The sequence below is a fragment of the Dryobates pubescens genome, chromosome Z, assembly GCF_014839835.1.
Source record: "Dryobates pubescens isolate bDryPub1 chromosome Z, bDryPub1.pri, whole genome shotgun sequence".
Lineage (NCBI taxonomy): Eukaryota > Metazoa > Chordata > Aves > Piciformes > Picidae > Dryobates > Dryobates pubescens.
The window spans coordinates 71,228,567-71,247,641 of record NC_071657.1 but is presented as its reverse complement, the minus strand read 5'-3'; the positions used below and the strand labels follow the sequence as shown (position 1 = coordinate 71,247,641).

Below are 19,075 nucleotides of genomic sequence, written 5' to 3'. Positions count from 1 at the left end.
GGATGTGGCGCTTGGTGCCATGGTTTAGTAGTCGTGAGTTCTTGAGTGACAAGCTGGGCTTGATGATCCTTGAGGTCTCTTCCAACCTTGGTGATTCTATGACAAAACCTCCAATGATGGCGACTCCACCAGCTCCCCAGGCAGCCCATTCCAATGGGCAGTCACCCTCTCTATGAAGACTTTCTTCCAAACCTCCAGTTTCAACCTCCCCTGGCACAGGATGCAGTGTTGTATTTCCATATATTTGTAGAACTGTGAAAGGGTGGAGTTCTTTGAGGGTGTTAAAACTGAGGAACTGCAAGAATTTAACAGACAATCTGTTCACTCATTTATATCTCCTCCTGAAATCTGTTTCAAATAACATTAGCTAGGAAACCACAATAATGTGTTACACGCAATACTGGTAGTACTGGAGACATGTTCAAACACCGAGCATATAAAGGAGCCCTGTGGTGCCTGTGTCAGAGCTTATGTCTTTCTGGTGTTGATCACCTTGACACTGACACACTGAGTAGGGTATCTCCAATAAAGAACAATTGAAGGATACACAAACTGTGCGCGTTTTGCATTATTTAGTGTGACAGTTTAGGCTGTGCCTTTAAGAAAAGATAGCTGCAAAATTCTCTAGCTGAACAGTCGGGTGTAAAAGGGAAAACAAAAGGCAGATAATTCTAAACGAATTTCATTGGTAGATGAGTGGGATGTCGTTTTACAATCTTACATTCTGTTCTCACTCCATCTTCTGTCTTTCTCTTGGCATGCATGCTGCCCTTGGACAGAAACTGTTAATCAGCAAACGAGATAAGCAAAACTAACTTCTTAACAAAGCTTTGAGCTAACTGAAATTCCCCTAACATTTTCTTCCTTTCCTCTTTTCTTCTAATTAACAGAGGAAAAAGGAACAGGAGAGGCTGGGGGGAGGCAGTGAGGTGAAATCGTCCTCCCAAGGAGGATTTCTGTGTTGTTTCCTTTTTGTAAATTGTTGTATGATATTGTAAATACTGTATATTTTGTATATATTCATTGCATTCCATTCATTGCATTCCATTATTGCTTGTAAAATACAGCTTCATTCACTTCTCTGACTGCACTCAGCCGAGTTTTTGTTGATGTTGGTGGGTTAAACTATCACACTACAACATATAGCCAGGCTGAAATTACCCACTGTGCTAGTGCTTGTCCTTGTCCTGTGTCTGCATTAACTAGCAGAAACTATAGCATGGGTTCAATTTAGCTTTTTTGTATATTTTTTTTTTAATTTTTCTTTTTCCAGTTTGCAGTTAGTGTCTAAGTATGTTATGATATGTTGTCAAGAAAAGGTGGCAGAAGGCGTACAAAATAGAATAGAATAGAATAGAATAGAATAGAATAGAATAGAATAGAATAGAATAGAATAGAATAGAATAGAATAGAATAGAATAGAATTAACCAGGTTGGAAGAGACCTTCAAGATCATCGTGTCCAACCTATCAACTAATCCAACCCACCTAAATAACTAACCCATGGCACCAAGCATCCCATCAAGTCTCCTTCTGAAAACCTCCAATGACAGCGACTCCACCACCTCCCCCGGCAGCCCATTCCAATGGGCAATCACTCTCTCTGTGTAGAACTTCTTCCTAACATCCAACCTAAACCTCCCCTGGCGCAGCCTGAGACTCTCTTGTTCTGGTACTGGCTGCCTGGGATGGTGTTAGGTCAATGTTAGACCTACATGGCCATGGTAGTGCTAGGTGAACAGTTGGTCTTGATGATCTTAGAGGTCTTTTCCAACCCAAACAATTCTGTGATTCTGTGTCCCAGTGAGCTTTGAAGTATAGGTAGTCCATAGCCTAGCATAGTCTCAAAGCAAAGCATAGCTTTGCTTCTAACTTATTTGTTCTGATTCTGCTGTCAAATTGAGTTATGGGAGAACTTCATAATCTTTCTCGGGACTTGGAGGGAATTGTTGACGAGCACTAAGGTCCTGTGGCCACTGAAGTGCTTTGGTTTCTAACCTTACCATGGAGTTTGTGCGTCAGATCATAGCCAAAGTCTCCCTGGGAGCTTGGTGTGAATATAGAGCAGCTCTAAGCATAGGGCTCCACAACAAAAGTAATTTATTGGCTGTAATCTTAGCATTAGAATTAAATTGCTCAAAACACTTTAATGACTTTTGTCTGTAATGTCAACATTTATCCTGAGACCACATATAACTGGTCTTGTGGTTCAAATAAAGGCACCATAGAAGCACACTGCTGGCCTGAATGCCTTGCTCCATGTTTAGCAGAAATGCAACTGCATGACAATGCCTCCTCTGGATCAAATCTGTGTCATTGTGCCGTTCAAAAGTAAGTAGGTCTTGGGCACATGATGATGCAATCACAATGTCAGATCTTTGCTACAAACCAGTGCTAAGTCAAAAGCCTGAACTAAAATGATTATTCATCTCTGTGTTAAAAGGTAGAGGTAAAATCCAGGGTGAATTCCTTTCTATGTATATATCCTCAGTGACTTCAAGTGAGAGAAAGCAAAAAATTATTTTCTACTAAATTTTGTTGTCTTCGGCAAGTAAATACCTATCAGTGCATCTAAGAGAATCACATTTGGTGGAGTAAAAGGCTAGGAGAAGGTGATTACATAGAATTGTGCTTCTAAATAAACATAAAATGGAATCAGCCAAAAGGTCTTCAAAGGACACAGAGAATGTAATTGCTTTCTGTTCTTGGTTATCAGCAGATTTACGTACTGAGATCACATGCATAGCTTTTGGAGAGTTTTTTTACAGTTATTCATGTTCAATCCTTTTTTTCCTTTTTTAACCCACAGGGGATGTATGTGACTCCAACCCATGCAAAAATGGTGGCATCTGTCTTTCGGGGCTCAATGATGACTTCTACTCATGCGAATGTCCTGAAGGCTTCACAGACCCAAATTGCTCTAGTGTTGTGGAGGTTGGTAAGTGCAAACCTTAAGTGCTGGAATAGTTGTATGAGTGTCCCATTGTCCATGACATTTTGTAGAGTGCTGTGGTCATTGTGCTGTTCATTACTGATCTCTTAACCCTATGTCTAGAGGTCTCATATCTACAGATAGAGGTATCTATACCTTAATTAGCGCACTGTTAAAAAAGCATTGGACAAATAGATCTACAAAACAGAATTGTTCAGAAAAGTTCAGTGCCTTACATCACAAAAGGAAAAGATCAAAATTTTTACTCTATGGAACAGATATTTCTTAAAGATCAGTGTAATTAGGTATTTACATGTATCCTGATTGTTATTTAATTAATTGTTATATTAATTGTTATATTAATTAATTGTTATTTAAACCTTGATTTCTGATAGTTTTATGCCTACAACCAAAGTGTGATTACTCAAGTGAAGTTACAGGAACAGCATAGAATAGAATTAGAATAGAATAGAATAGAATAGAATAGAATAGAATAGAATAGAATAGAATAGAATAGAATAGAACAGAACTAACCAGGTTAGAAGAGGCCTTTGAGATCATCACGTCCAACCCATACCCAACACCATCTAATCAAATAAACCATGGCACCAAGTGCCTCTTCCAGTCTCTTATTAAACACCTCCAGTGATGGTGACTCCACCACCTCCCTGGGCAGCCCATTCCAAAGGCCAATCACTCTTTCTGTGAAGAACTTCTTCCTAACATCCAGCCTAAACCTCCCCTGGTGCAGCTTGAGACTGTGTCCTCTTGTTCAGGTGCTGGTTGCCTGGGAGAAGAGATCAACCCCCCCTGGCTAGAACCTCCCTTCAGGTAGTTGTATGCATCAATGAGGTCTTCCCTGAGCCTCCTCTTCTCCAGGCTAAACAACCCCAGCTCCCTCAGCCTCTCCTCATAGGGCTTGTGTTCCAAACCCCTCCCCAGCTTTGATGCCCTTCTCTGGACCTGTTCCAGCAACTCAGCATCTTTTCTAAGTCTTTCCATCTGTCCAGCCCCAGAACTGGACACAGGACTCAAGGTGTGGCCTGACCAGTGCTGAGTAAAGGGGCACAATGACCTCCCTGCTCCTGCTGGCCACACTATTCCTGATGCAGGCCAGGATGCCATTGGCCTTCTTGGCCACCTGAACACACTGCTGGCTCATGTTCTAGTTACTCATGTAGGAGTAACTAAAATAATACATAGGAGGTGCCTGTTGGATTTTCAAAACAAATACCCAGCTTGAGGTTGTAATTAATCATTATATGAGGACACATAGTTCAGGTCAAATGTACTAGAAACTTGTGATGTGCATTTGACTCAGAGTAAGCCTAAAGGAGCAGAAACTCCAAAACATCTGTCAGGTCAGGCCTCTGTCTTAAGATAATTTAAGTAGAAAACCAGCTTGAGACTGTGTCCTATTGTTCTGGTGCTGGTTGCCTGGGAGAAGAGACCAACCCCCACCTTCCTACAACCTCCTTTCAGGTATTGTAGACAGCACTAAGGTCACCCCTGAGTCTCCTCTTCTCCAGGCTAAACAATCCCAGTTCCCTCAGTCTCTCCTCATAGGGCTTGTAACTCTTACCTGAAGGCTTTGCATGCCCTGCCTGCATTTCTTCTTATGACAGAAAAAGTATTTGAAAGCAGTATGACCTTTCAAGTACTTCCTGCTGTATGTCCATGCCTGTGATTCATCAGTCTGGGCTATGCTAACATGCTTCAGTCTGTGACAGCTGAGTAGTGCTCACAAATCTTCCTTCTGCCAGCTGAAGTGCAGGACACCAGCCTTGGGCAGAAAAGTATCACCAGCAGCCTTGCTTCTACAGATGTCTGATTGAAACTGTCATTGTTAAGCTCACTGCAGCCATCTTAAATCTGTGTGGTTTTCATTTCTCAATAAATAAATGAAGACTACACAGACACAACTGGAATACAGACTACAGAGACATAACTGGAATGCAGTGTTCCAGGGATTAAGTATATCCCTCTATCATGAAATAAGGTGAGCAGAATTTAGTTCAGGAACCCAGGGTTGTTTTTGCTCTGTTTTCTGTTTTTCTTCTCCAAAAATGATACTAGGAAGTATTCTGGGAACAAATTCTAAGTCTCTGGAATGCAATATTAAGAGAATTTGAATTGAATTTGATTTCCCTGAAGAGAAGTTTTCTGCAGAAAAATGGAGTAATTCCTGTGAGACAGTGACCAACTTTGGTTAGACACCAACTGCATTTTATTCTGACTGTAAAATGTCATAGCAGCTGTTTATTGCCTAACATTTGTGTTGTATGAGTAACTACTTGTTCCCTCTGTGTAGTCACACAGGAATATGGAAGGCAGTTCTTTAGAGTATTGTTTTCCATCCCCTTCTCTACTATCTTTATGCATGCTTGTGAAGGGTCTGAATTTATCCTATTACCCTGAAATGTCCTTGATGTGGTTTTACTGCAGGATACTTCTGGCTTTATCCTGTGCTTCGTTGGCAGGAAATTGAACTGTGCATAACAGAAAGAAAGAATATTGTAATAATTGCCACTGCAATTTACTACTAAGCACTAATAGGGCTTTAAAAAAATACACATATACTTAGCTAAATTCTTCAAACACTTCAACCAAATCTCAGTTTGGTGAACAGAGTAAAGCATAAGTAGACAGAGCTTGAGAATATGTTGTAATTACAGTGCTCATGCAGGCAGAATATTACATTTTTAATTTGCAATGCAGAAGAAGTAAATGCTGGACCATATTGGATAAGACTTACTGATGTTCCTATATGAGCTAAAATCTAAAGTGTTAGTTTAGCTTGTGTGGAATGCATCCAGGTGGGTCTTGAAAGTCTCCCCAGGGGGAGACTCCACAACCTCTCTGAGCAGCTTGTTCCAGTTCCTCACTACCCTCACCATAAGGAAGTGTCTCCTTCTGTTGGAGTGGAATCTCTTGCGTTTTAGCCTCTACCTGTTGTTCCTTGTCTTACTATTGGGCAGCATGAAAATGAGACTATCACCTTCATCTTCATACCCAGCCCTCAGTTATATATAGATGTTGATAAAATCCCATCTCAACCTTCTCTTCTCCAGACTAAACAGCCCCAGTTATCTCAGTCTTTCTTCATGACAGAGATGTTCCAAGCCCACAATCATCCTTATATCTCTCCATTGGACCCTCTCCAGTAGATCCCTGTCCCTAAAACTGGACACAGTATTCCAGGTGTGGTCTCACCAGGGCACAGTAGAGGGGGAGGAGAGCCTTCCTAGACCTGCTGGACATACTTTTATTAATGCACCCCAGGATGCCATTGGCTCTCTTGGCCACCAGGGCATATTGCTGTTGCATGGATAACTGGCTGTCTGCTGGGACTCTAAGGTCTTTTTCCATGAAGCTACTTTCCAACACATGTATAGATTCACAAACTAGCAAATGCTTTTTGAAAATTTTATGAACAACAACAAAAAGAACAGGTAAGCTTTTACTTTTTGTTAATGGTTTGCTGAAGCTTATTCAGTATTATATTCCCCTACATAAATTCATACAAACCACTGGAAAAAAAATATTTCAAGAGAGTTGTTTGATTTTTCCTTTGAAAATGATGATGAGTAGTATAAGCTATTAGTCAGTTAGAGTCCATTAATTCAGACATTGAAGTGTTTCAAGTAGAATAGTTTGATAAAAGGTGGTCTGTGCAGGAGTCCATTTGATCACTTTTACTAAGGATATTTATTAGCAGATGTAGGACTAGAGGAGGAATACTAAAAAAAGATTACTTCTCTTTATTTTTTTTTTTTAACAAGCTATGCCCCAAAACCTGTTTTTCTTAATCCATAATGTCTCAAAAAGTTTTCTGACAATTTCCTATGCAATTGAAAATACTTAGCTGATTGAGAAGTGGCATGCAGGGTCCCAGGAGGCAGTGAGTAAGAAGAGGAGCAGAAGAGGGAAACAATAACATAGTGAAGAGCCCATGCCAGTCTCTGTCCCTTTACAAAGTCTGTACAGGAAATTTTTAAAGCACTTGAGTGTGCTGTTTGGCCCTCTCATTACATACTCCACTACTGCACTATGCTCAGTCCCGGAGACAGGATACTGTTGATCTCTGAACACTAGCTGAAAATTCATAGATTTTCAAGGAACACCTCAGACAGTAGGATTTCACAGTAAAAGTTAACAAGTATTTTATTTAATCATGCATAAAAATAGATAAATGTAACAGAATGCTATACAGATAGGATGTTATAAACTTATGTAAAGAAGAAAAGAGGGATGCATAAAAGTACATAAAGGTGGGATGATTAAGTATTTAGGCAGAAGTCATGCTAACCTGTTTTAAGACAGTTTTGGAACAGCATGAATAATTCATAGAATGGTTTGGATTGGAAGGGATGTTCAAGATCATAGAATGGTCTGGCTTGGAAGGGATCTCTGGAAGTCATCTAGTCCAACCCCCTCTGCAGTTAGCAGGGGCATTCTCAGCTAGATCAGGTTGCCCAGAGCCCTGTCAAGCCTCACTTTCAGTAGCTCCAGGGATGGGGCCAAAACACCTCCCCAGGCAACCTGTTCCAGTGTTCCATTGCCCTAATGGTAGAGAACCTGTTCCTAACAGCCAATCTAAATCTGCTGTTCTCTAGTTGAAGCCATTGCTCCTTGTCCTATCACCACAGGCCTTAGTAAACTGTCTCCATCCTTCTTGTAGGCCTCCTTCAGGTACTAGTATGTCTTCCTGGAGCCTCCTCTTCTTCAGGCTAAACAACCCTAGCTCCCTCAGTCTGCCTTCATAGCAGGGGTGCTCCAACCCCCCGATCATTTTCATGGCCCTCCTCTGGACCTGCTCCATAAGGTCCGCATCCTTCCTGTATTGAGGGCTCCAGAGCTGGACACAGTACTCCAGGTAAAATCTCACCAGAGCAAAGAAGCAGGAGATCATGCACTTCCACTCCCCCTGCCATGAGCAGGAATACCTCCCACTACACCAGTTTCTTCAAGGCTTCATGGAACCTGGTTTTAAACATCTCTGTGGAGGGGGCAACTCCAACATCCCTGTGCATCCTGTTCCAGTGTTTCACCACCCTGACTGTAAAGAATTTCTTCCTAATCTCCAATCTAAATCTTACTTCCTCAAGCTTCAACCCAGTCTCATTCATTCTGTCACTACAAGCTCTTGTGAAAAAATTATACCAGAGCTATCCTGTAGCCCTGTTCAGGTACTGGAAGGCCACCCATTCAGAGACTTAAGAATATGACTTCCATTTTTGTCTGAAAACTGAGCTGCAAAATAAGCTAATATGATCATAGCACCTTATTCCAGTCTAAGGAAGATTCATTACTGCTGTGTGTTTTTTTTCTCCTCCCCCATGCTTCTCCAGTATTTTCTGATCCTGTAAGTTTGTGTGTATCCAAAAGCAACATTGGTTTTGCAAAATATTTGCAATAGTAATTTATGTATTTTCAATTACTAATCCATTCTGATCCTACTCTTTTTCTGATGGTAATCCTGCCTTGTTTTCTTATACTAAATGCTGCACATAGTCATGCTGAAAGTGTTGAGATTAGACTACATAGATGTATAATATCACCCTGTTTGTGCAGCAAAGTCTTTCCAATGCTCTGTGTATTCTACAGATTTTAAATATTTGATAAACTGGCAGAGAATAAGATAGAAGCAAGCAGGGAAAAAAGTACATAGTGATTCTTTTCAGTACAGCACATCCTCCAGTCAGGTGGAAAAGGATTTAGCTAAACAGATAAGAGCAAAAGGTAATTATATTCAGCTTCCCAAATAGTAGGATGTTTTCCAAAGATAATAAGGACACTATGGACTGATTAACCTCTTTAGCAGACTCCTATCTATATCTTTAGAAGCATGAATTTTATCCTAGATTACCATGTAGGAGGACTACAAGGCAGTTGTGACTCTATGCAGGGAGAAAACAAGAAAGTCCCAAAGCCCAACTAGAAATTCACTTAGCTGCATATGTTAAAGGGGACAAGAAATCCTTCTACAAATATATTAGGAAGAAAAGAAAGATTCATGAGAATCTCTGTCCTTTGTTGCATTCAGGGGTGAATGCAGTCATCAAGGAGGGGGAAAAGGCTGAGATACTCAATACCTTCTTTGCCTCATCCTGTAGTAGTAAGACCAGTTGTTTTCTGGATACCCAGCCCCCTGAGCTGGAAGATAGAGATAGGAAACAGAATGAATCTCCTGAAGTCCAAGAGGAGATGGTTAGTGACCTGCTGCACCACTTACACATACGTAAGTCAAAGGAACTGGATGGCATCCATACAAGGGTGCTGAGGGAGCTGGCAGAAGCACTCGCTAAGCCACTTTCCATTATTTTCCAGAAGTTCTGTCTAACTGGGAAGGTACCAGCTGACTGGACCTTGGCAAACATAATGCCCATCTGCAAGAACTGCTGGAAGCAGGACTGGGGCAACTACAAACCTGTCAGTGTCCCTTTGGTGCCAGGCAAGGTCATGGAACAAACCATACTGAGTACTATTATGCAGCATGTGCAGGGCAGCTAAGGGATTAGGACCAGTCAACATGGGGTCATGAAAGGCAGGTCCTATTTGACAAACCTGATATCCTATGACAAAGTGACCCACTCAGTGGACAAAGGAAAGACTGGTGATGTTGTTTATCTGGACTTCAGAATAACATTTGACACTGTCTCCCACATCATTTTTGTCTGGATGTTAGGAAGAAGTTCTTCACAGAAAGCGTGATTGACCATTGGAATGTGCTGCCCAGGGAGGTGGTGGAGTCACCATCACTGGAGGTGTTTAGGAAGAGACTGGATGGGGTGCTTGGTGCCATGGTTTAGTTGATTAGATGGTGTTGGGTATGGGTTGGACGTGATGATCTCAAAGGCCTCTTCTAACCTGGTTGGACTCGGTGATGGAAGGTCTCTTCCAAGCTGGTTAATTCTATTCTATTCTATTCTATTCTATTCTATTCTATTCTATTCTATTCTATTCTATTCTATTCTATTCTATTCTATTCTATTCTATTCTATTCTATTCTATTCTATTCTATCATCCTCCTGGAGAAACTGGCAGCTCATAGCTTGTATGGCCAGATGATTTGCTGGATTAAAACCCATCTGGATGGAGAGGCCCAAAGAGTGGCAGTAAATGGAGTTAAATCCATTCAGCAGCTGGTCACAAGTGGTGTTCCACAGGGCTGAGTATTGAGACTAATTCTCTTTAATATCTTTATCAGTGGTCTGGATGAGGAGATTGTATGCGTCCTCAGTAATTTGATTTGCTTGAGGGTAAGAAGGCTCTGCGGAGGGATCTGGACAGGCTGGACTGATGGGTCGAGGTCATTTGTATGAGGTTTAACAAAGCCAGGTTCTGGGTCTTGTACTTGGGTCACACCAACCCCAGACAGGCTTGGGCAGAGTTGCTAGAAAGGTGCTCAGCAGACAAGGACCTGGGAGTACTGGCTAAACATAAGCCAGCTGAACATGAGCCAGCAGAGTCCCCAGGTTGCCAAGAAGGCCAACGTCATCCTGGCCTGTATCAGGAACAATATGACCAGCCGAAGCAGGAAAGTGATTGTGCCCCTGTAATTCACACTGGTGAGGCCATGTCGTGATTCCCAGGTTCAGTTCTGGGGCTCTCACTACGAGAAGGATATTGAGATGCTGGACTTTGTCCAGAGAAGGGCAGTGAAGATAGTGAAGGGTCTGCTTAACAAGTCTTTCATTAGGTGGCTGGGATTGTTTAGTTTTGAGAAGCTGTGGCTGACAAGAAACCCCATTGCTATCTACATCTACATGAAAGCAGGTTGTAGTGAAGTGGGGGTGTGTCTCTTCTCTCCAGTATCAAGTGACAGAGAGGAAAAGGCCTCCAATTGCACCAGGGGAAGTTTATATTGGATAGTAGAAAAAATTTCTTGACTGAAACAGTGGCGGACTGCCATTAGGTAGGTGGTGGAGTCATTGTCCCTGGAGGTGTTCAAAAAACATGTGGACCTGGTACTTTGGGACTTGGTTAAATGCCATGGTGGTATTAGGTCAGCAGTTGGACTTGCTGATCTTACAGGTCATTTCCAACTGGAACATTTCCATGATTCATATGTAATTAACATTGGTATTGAAAGGCATTACAGACAAGAAGTTGAAAGATTTTGCATAATTTAAATAACAGTAATTCTCAGAAGCCGTGTAAATTGCAGAAATACCCTAAACTACAGGGGTTGCATACAATTAATAGAAGTCTTCAGAACACACTGTTCAGGAAAACTATGTGTTTCCTAATCAACATGAGTAGTTAATGAAAGAAAAGTAGCTTAGTCATGGACAGTGCCAGAGACCAGTGACAATGTGGCTATAAACATTAAAATAACATTTGAGGAAACAATTTTTCTAACCTAAAAATTATTCCAGTTTTGTTTGGTGCATGAACAGGGGAGAACACATGACTGAAGGTAGAAGTTAAGCCCACTCTTCCTGGTTACACTAGTATGCAATGAGACTATCACAGTATGTACCATGAGTGACCACTTTGTTCAAGTTTGAAAAAAGAGCAGCTTGAAACTATTCACTTTTGATCTTTCAAATCTGAAATTCAATAGACATCTGAGAAGATAAACTGGTGAACATGTTTAGTGTATATAAGTGGAATGATGTACAATGACAGGGAGGGTAGAGGAGAGGCTGAGGGAGCTGGGGTTGCTTAGCCTGGAGACCTTATTGCTGTCTACAACTACTTGAAGGGAGGTTGTAGACAGGTGGGGGCTGGTCTTTTCTTCCAGGCAACCAGCACCAGAACAAGAGGACACAGTCTCAAGCTGCGCAAGGGGATGTTTAGACTGGATGTTAGAAAGAAATTCTTCACAGAGAGAGTGATTTGCTATTGGAATGTGCTGCCCAGGGAGGTGGTGGAGTCGCCATCACTGGAAGTGTTTAGGAGGAGACTGGATGGAGTGCTTGGTGCCATGGTTTATTTGATTAGATGGTGTTGGGTGATGGGTTAGATGCAATGATCTTGAAGGTCTCTTCCAACTTGGTCCTATTCTATTCTATTATATTCTAGTCTAGTCTAGTCTATTCTATGGAGCCATGAGCACATTAGAGAACTGGGAACAAAGCTGCATTCAAACAAGCTGTCAGTACTTTACTGGAAAGTGTCTTTTCTTTTTGTCTTGCTTCCCAATAGTCATTAAGAGGAACTCATTATTGAAAAGCACAGTAAAAAACATCCATGTGTATGTTAGGAGGGTGGAAAGACATGTTAATGATCTTACACACGTAATACAGGAAACCTGGGTTGAAGTGCAGTATGGTGGCTGAGATTCATGAGGAAAGATGGAAGCAAAAGCTAATGGACATGCCAGTTTTGCATTACATCTTTATCCTGCCATGAATTTAAGACATGTTGGTGGGTTTCCTTGTTTATCACTTTGTGGTGTTTCCTGTATCGGTTCAGTCTTCTACATATCCAAGGGAAACTGACAGCTACTATGTATGAGCCTGGGACAGAGGAATCAAAAGGTTTCTTTGCTTTTCTTAATGCTAGATAAAAATTCAGTCAGATGGATTAGACCCAGACTGTTGTGATCTGTTGGCTTTGTAGCTTTCTTTGTTCAGTCTTTTGCTACTTTTGCTGTCCTGACCTCTGGACTGAAAGGACAAGAGCTTGTGAAAAAAAAAAAAAATAGTAGGGAAAAATTATTTTCCAGTCAGTATTACAGATGCTTTTAAATGTTGTGAGTGGCAATGAGTCATTCTGCCCTTGTGCTCAGCACTGGTTATGCCACACCTTGAGTACTGTGTCCAGTTTTGGGCCCCTCAATTTAAAAAAAAAACATATTGAGACACTTGAGCATGTTCAGAGAAGGGCAGTAAGGATGGGAAGAGATCTTGAGCACAAGCCCTAGGAAGAGAGGCTAAGGGAGCTGGGGTTGTTTAACCTGAAGAAGAGGAGGTTCAGGGGAGACCTTATTGCTGTCTACAACTACCTGAAAGGAGGTTGTAGACAGGTGGGGGTTGGTCTCTTCTCCCAGGCAACCAGCACCAGAACAAGAGGACACAGTCTCAAGCTGTGCCAGGGGAAGTTTAGGCTCGAGGTGAGGAGAAAGTTCTTCACAGAAGGAGCAATTGGCCATTGGAATGGGCTGCCCAGGGAGGTGGTGGAGTCACCATCCCTGGAAGTGTTCAAAAAAGGATTGGATGTCACACTTGAAGCTATGGTTTAGTTAGTCATGAGGTGTTAGGTATTAGGTAATAGGTTGGACTTGATGATCTCAGAGGTCTTTTCCAGCCTTGTTGATTCTATGATTCTATGACTGCATTATTTTAAAAAGCATTTTATAATTCTACAATATTTGAATATTTTATGGAGGATTGTTTGCTTCATATGTTGAACAAATGTACTAATGGACTTTCTTTCTAACACAGAAATAATGAATTTAATCAACTTTTGGAAAAAAAATACAATGGCTTAGTGAAATTTGTGTCTAGTATGTAACTGATACGAATGTTGCTGCCCTAGCTGTAAATTAAGTAGCCAGAAATAATGCAAACTAAAGCACTGGCAATCACAAAGTAAAAATAGTTAAGAGTGGGAGGCACTTACAGAGGTCTCTAGCCCCATTTCTCAAGGGAGGATCAGAAGTACATTGGCCATGTCCAACTGAATTTTACATGTTGCTAAGGCTGGAGACTTCACATCTTCTCATGGCAATCTATGCCAGTGTTTTATCACCCATAGGGGAAAAAAAAAAACCAAACCAAAACTAAATGAAACAAACAAACAAACAAGACAATAAAACAACTAACTGAACTCCTAAAAACCCAAATATGTTTAAATAATTTTTTCTCTCTTGACTTGTCACTGTGTACCACTGGAAGATCCTGTCTCTGTTGTCTTTATTTCTATGAGACTTCTCCAGGTTTAACAGTCCAAGCTCTGTTAGGTGCTGCTCATATGTTCAGATGCTTCAGTCCTTTAATGACACAGGGAAATAATCACACCCCTTAGCCTCCTGGCAGTGCTCTCTCTAGTAAAATGCAGTACTCAATGCAGATAGCCCAGGATACTGGTAAATGGAGTGTGAACTCCAAATTTCAGCATCTACTGTCACTGCAGTACGTGTAGTGTCAAGCAAATTGACTATATTTATTGCTGTCATGATAGAATCCACTTAAGTGACTTATTCACTATGTTTCTTATTGCTGGCAGGGAGGTTTTATTATATAGCTTTGAGTTCTTCAGTAAAGTGTCATGCTTTGCTCTTCATGCTGTTTTATTATTTGGAAAAATTGCAAAGGAAAGGAGTGTTTGGAATTTTTTTTTTTTTGTCACTTGCAAACCTTGTCAGAGGTTCTGTGTGTATTAAAGTGAAGCAGCAGGGTGGTGAGGTGGGCCCGTGTTTAGTTGATTATAGGAAGAATAAATAGGTTTTATGTTTGGGGGTTGGTCTTTTCTTGAAGATGAGTGAGATGGAGTGTGTGGGGGTGTAGAAAACAAGTTCTTCCCTGCTGAGCTTTTTCCATGATACCTGTTTGGAATCTGTGTTCATTTCTTTCCTTTTGGGCAAAAAAGGAAAGTGCTAGGTTTCTTGAGCAGCAGCTTATTGCTGCAGAGCTCTTAATAATGTCCATATTTCCACTTCTGAGCAATGAAAGAAGCTGTTAAGTGGAGCTCTGTCAGCATGGCACCTGAATAAAATGAAGCTGGTTTTGTGTGAATCTGATTTTTGTTTGTTTGGTTTTAGTGGGAAATATCCCCAAGGTGTTTGCTAAACTATTTGAAGTTCACTCTTGCATTGCTTTCCCTATGATTAGAATTTGCAGTATGAGTATGGACTACTAAATTTCCTCATAGTAAGGCTGTAGCAGGTATACATTCAGCTTGTTGAGGGCATTTCTCAGTGTTCTTCTCTGAAATCTATAGACGAGTTTTGCTTCTCTGTTACAGCAGAGGTTTATGTGGAGTTCACTTTGAAAAAGATCTTGAAACAGGAACTACCAAATAATCAGGGCACTTGATTGTTAGGAGATGCTCTCAAAGGTTACAGAATACTGCTGAAAGGCAATCAACAGATATTTGTAAAAATAATTTGACAAATTGAGTCTTAATTTTTAGCTTCTGAATATCTTGAAAAGTGCATACTGCACAGAAAACTAAACCAAGAAGAAAAATGCATGTAAGCAGAATATCTTAATGAATGACATAAATGCAGTGGAGAAACTGTTGTGGTAACTACAAATTTGTGCCAAAATGTTTCTGCCTTTGGTGTTGATAGCTAGTAAATCTGTTGTGAAAATGTAGGCTCTAGTCAGAATTGGTGAGTATGCTAAAATAATTGACATTCATAGAATCACAGAATCATAGAAGGGTTATCTGGCCCAACACCTTGTCCAGTTGAACCTTAGAAGTGTCCAGTGTTGGTCATTCCACCTCCTCCCCAGGGAGATTATTCCAATGGCTGATTGTTATTCTGAAAAGCTTTTCTCTTGGGCTCAGCTCAGCAGTGTCTTACATCCATTATCCCTCATCTTTTCCACACAACTCCTTGTAAAAAGGAGTCTTCTCTTCATATTCTTTGTAACCACCCTGTAAATATTGAAATGTTGAAAAGGTCTCCCTTAAAGCTTCCTTTCTTTAGGCTGAACAAACCCAGTTCTTTCAGCCTTTCTTCAAGTGGAAGTCTGTAAACCTTATGATCATCTTTGTGGCCCATCTCTGGACCTTCTCTGTAATTTTTGGCATACAAGAGACCAAAAATGAACACAGTACTCCGCGTGTGGCGTGGCAAGTACTGAGAAGAGTGGGAGAATGACTTCTTTATCTCTGTTGGTGATGGCCTTGTTGATGCTACCCAGCATCCTGTTGACTTTCTTTGCTGCAGCAGCACACCGTTCACTAACATTGAGCTTGTTATCTGCCAGACTCCCAGGTCCCTTTCCACAGAGCTGCTCCCCAGCCAGGTGGATTATGCATTCCTGGATTACCTTTTTCTAGGTACAAGACATTACACTTTTCTTCATCAGTTCTTTTTAGTCCACTCTTCCAGCATATCCAGCTCTTCCTTCAGAGTGGCTCTCCCTTTCATAGTGTCTACTTCCCCACTCAGTCTGGAATCATCAACAAACCTCACCAGGACACAGCTGATCCCATCATCCAGATCACTTACACAGATAGTTAAAAGTGTTGAGCCAAATCACTCCTGGAGGACCCCACTTGTGACAGCTTGTCAGTTTTAATAGGAGTTATTTACCACCACACTCTGGTATGCTTTTTTTGGCCTTGAGCACACTCAGAAGCTCCTGGTTAAACTTTCTCTGCCTACGTCCCTTAGCTTCAAAGGGGATGAACTGTTTTTGTGTTTCCAGGATAATGAAAAAATCCCAGCACTCACTAGATCCTTTATCTTCCATGGAAATTTCCCATAGAATCCCTCTAAACTCTGAGTGAGCTGGTTTGCTCTTCTAAAATCTAAAACTTTTGTCCTACATGTTCAACAGGATTCCAAACTCCACAATATTGTGATCACTGCAGCCAAAGGTGTCTCTGACTGAGATATTGCAGAAGAGGTTTCCTTGATTTGTGAGTAGCAAGTGCAGAAGTGTGTAATCCCTGGCTGGCACATCAAACATTTGTATGAGGAAGCAGTCCCCTGTGCATTCCAAGAACTTAACAGATGACATGTAAGCTGCTGTTCAAACATGTTCAAAAAATGTCTGGGTATTTGAAGTCACCCATAAGAAGCAAGCTGAATTAATTGAAGCTGGCTTAAGTGACCTAAATATTACTCCTTTTTCCTTGTCATCTTGGTTTGGAGGCTTCTTCAATCACTGTAGCTGACTTCTGTACATTTGAGTTTCTCAGTGTAAAATGTGATGACTTGTCCTATCTTTACCAAACAGTAGCCATCCATGTGATCCTCCAGTCATGTGAGTTATCCCACCACGTTTCAGTTATTCCTGTGATATCATAACTTTCTGACTGGGCACAGAGCTTCAGTTCCACCTATTTGTTACACATAACTTTGAGGTCTGTTTCTCATTTTTAGAGGCAGCTAAGGAGCATTTATTCACAGATACATAGAATGGTTTAGGTTGGAAGGGACCTTGAAGATCATTTATTTCCAACACCCCTTTGATGGGCAGGGACACTGGACCAGGTTCTCAAGGCCTCATCCAGCCTGGCCTTGCACATCTCCTCCTCTGGCTGGCCTAGTTTATTCCCCAGTCAGTTGCAATGGCAACTTCAGACCTTGCCACAGGAGTCCTTCAGTTTAAAGCCCACCTCACCAAGCTGGCTTGCTGATGCCAAAGATTGCCTGGGTATTTAGGCTCGAGGTGAGGAGAAAGTTATTCACAGAGAGAGTTGTTCACCATTGGAATGGGCTGCCCAGGGAGGTGGTGGAGTCACCATCCCTGGAGGTGTTCAAGAGGGGATTGGATGTGGCACTTGGTGCCATGGTTTAGCAGTCATGAGGTGTTGGGTGGCAGGTTGGACTTGATGATCTTTGAGGTCTCTTCCAAACTTATTGATTCTATGATTCTATGATTCAAACCAAACCAAACCAGCAAAAACCCCCCAACCAAACCAACTAAAAAAACAACACCTAAACCAACCAACCAACCAAACTACAAAAAAGTGTTCAATGGGAATTTCTTATATTTTAAATAGTACCCATTTTCACTTTTCACTGAATACCACTGATAAGAGTCTGGCTGCATCTTCTTTCCATCAGGTCTTTATATTCACTTGGATGAGATCCCCCTGAACCTTCTTTTCTGCTTGCTGAGTATCACCGCTTGCACAACCTCTTTTTGTATGAAAAGTGCTCCAGTCTGTTATGTTTGTGGCCCTTTGTTGGATTTGCTGCAGTAAGTCTATATCTCGCCTGTACTGAGAAGCCCAGAACTGGACATAATACTGCAGATGTGTCTCACCAGTGATGAGCAGAGAGAAGGACCACCTCCCTCGGCCTGCTGGCAATTATTTCCCTAATGCAGCCCAAGAGGCTGTTGATAATTAAAAAACCAAAAAGCTGTTTAATACACTCAGGTTTATTCAGACTCTATCTTTTATGAAATATTTTGAATATGACTAATTTTAAAACTCTGCTTAGTACCATTGATGCACAATATTTGTAGGTAGCAGAAAGTTTGTTGCCTTTGTGAAAAATACCCTGCCAAATACACCCTATCCTGAAAATCATACCACGCTTTTTGTTTGAAAATAGAAACTGGCAAGGAATGAGTAGTTATAGTCACACACTAGAGTGTTTGGCAAAAGAGCAGTGGAATATACTGAGGGAGATTTTATGCATTTTATGTATCTAATTAAAAAGATAAATGAAAAACATCCAGACTCTTGTTGCCAGAGCTACTGCTCAAGATGAAACCTTGCAAAGGTTAATAAGGTTTGTGAGCAAAACTCATCCCTAGCCCATGTTTTCAGTTGGAGGGATGAAGCTCGCAGTAGTAGATCATGTTTCGATTAAAAGCTCCAATACCAATGACAAACAAAAATGTTCACAACAGCCTACATATAGGTCATGGAGAAGTGTCACAAAATGGTGAGGTGTGGACTTTCCACCTAGATGCTTTTTTTGACAGAAAATTCCAAGCTTATAGTCTGTGAAAACCATGGTGTTCCAGAAACAAGACTTAGCATTGTGCAGACCAGACCTGCCCAGGCCATGCGTACTGGAAGTCAGGCAGCTCCTAGGATCTATATCTGTTTGCACTGCAGACAACCAGAAGCTGGGCACTACTTGAAGGGGTGAAGAAAACAGAAAAATTAAGAGTGGTTTCCCTAGTAATATAATGTGTCTGTGTCCCATGTCTGTAGTAATGTAACTTGTCTGTGGCCTGATATGTTTTAAACTGACTTCAAACAAGTAGGTAGAATAAGCCAAGTATGTTTTGCCAGATCTACTGTTAAAGTACTGATTGACAGCCACCTAAACATGAGCCAGCAGTGTGTTCAGGTGGCCAAGAAGGCCAATGGCATCCTGGCCTGCATTAGGAATAGTGTGGCCAGCAGGAGCAGGGAAGTCCTTGTGCCCCTGTACTCTGTATTGGTTAGGCCACACCTTGAGTACTGTGTCCAGTTCTGGGCCCCTCAGTTTAAGAAGGACATCGAGACACTTAAAAGCATCCAGAGAAGGGCAACAAAGCTGGTGAGA

At 41.4% G+C, this 19,075-nt stretch overlaps 1 protein-coding gene across 2 annotated transcripts in view; it reads left to right on the top strand.

Annotated features, from left to right (window-relative positions):
* Nucleotides 1-19,075, top strand: part of EDIL3 (EGF like repeats and discoidin domains 3) — a 339,872-nt gene that overhangs the window by 79,927 nt on the left and 240,870 nt on the right. For both annotated transcript variants that reach the window (XM_054178605.1, XM_054178604.1), the window contains exon 2: nt 2,809-2,937. In XM_054178605.1, coding sequence (XP_054034580.1) covers nt 2,809-2,937 — 129 coding nt within the window. The remainder of the gene's footprint in view (nt 1-2,808; nt 2,938-19,075) is intronic.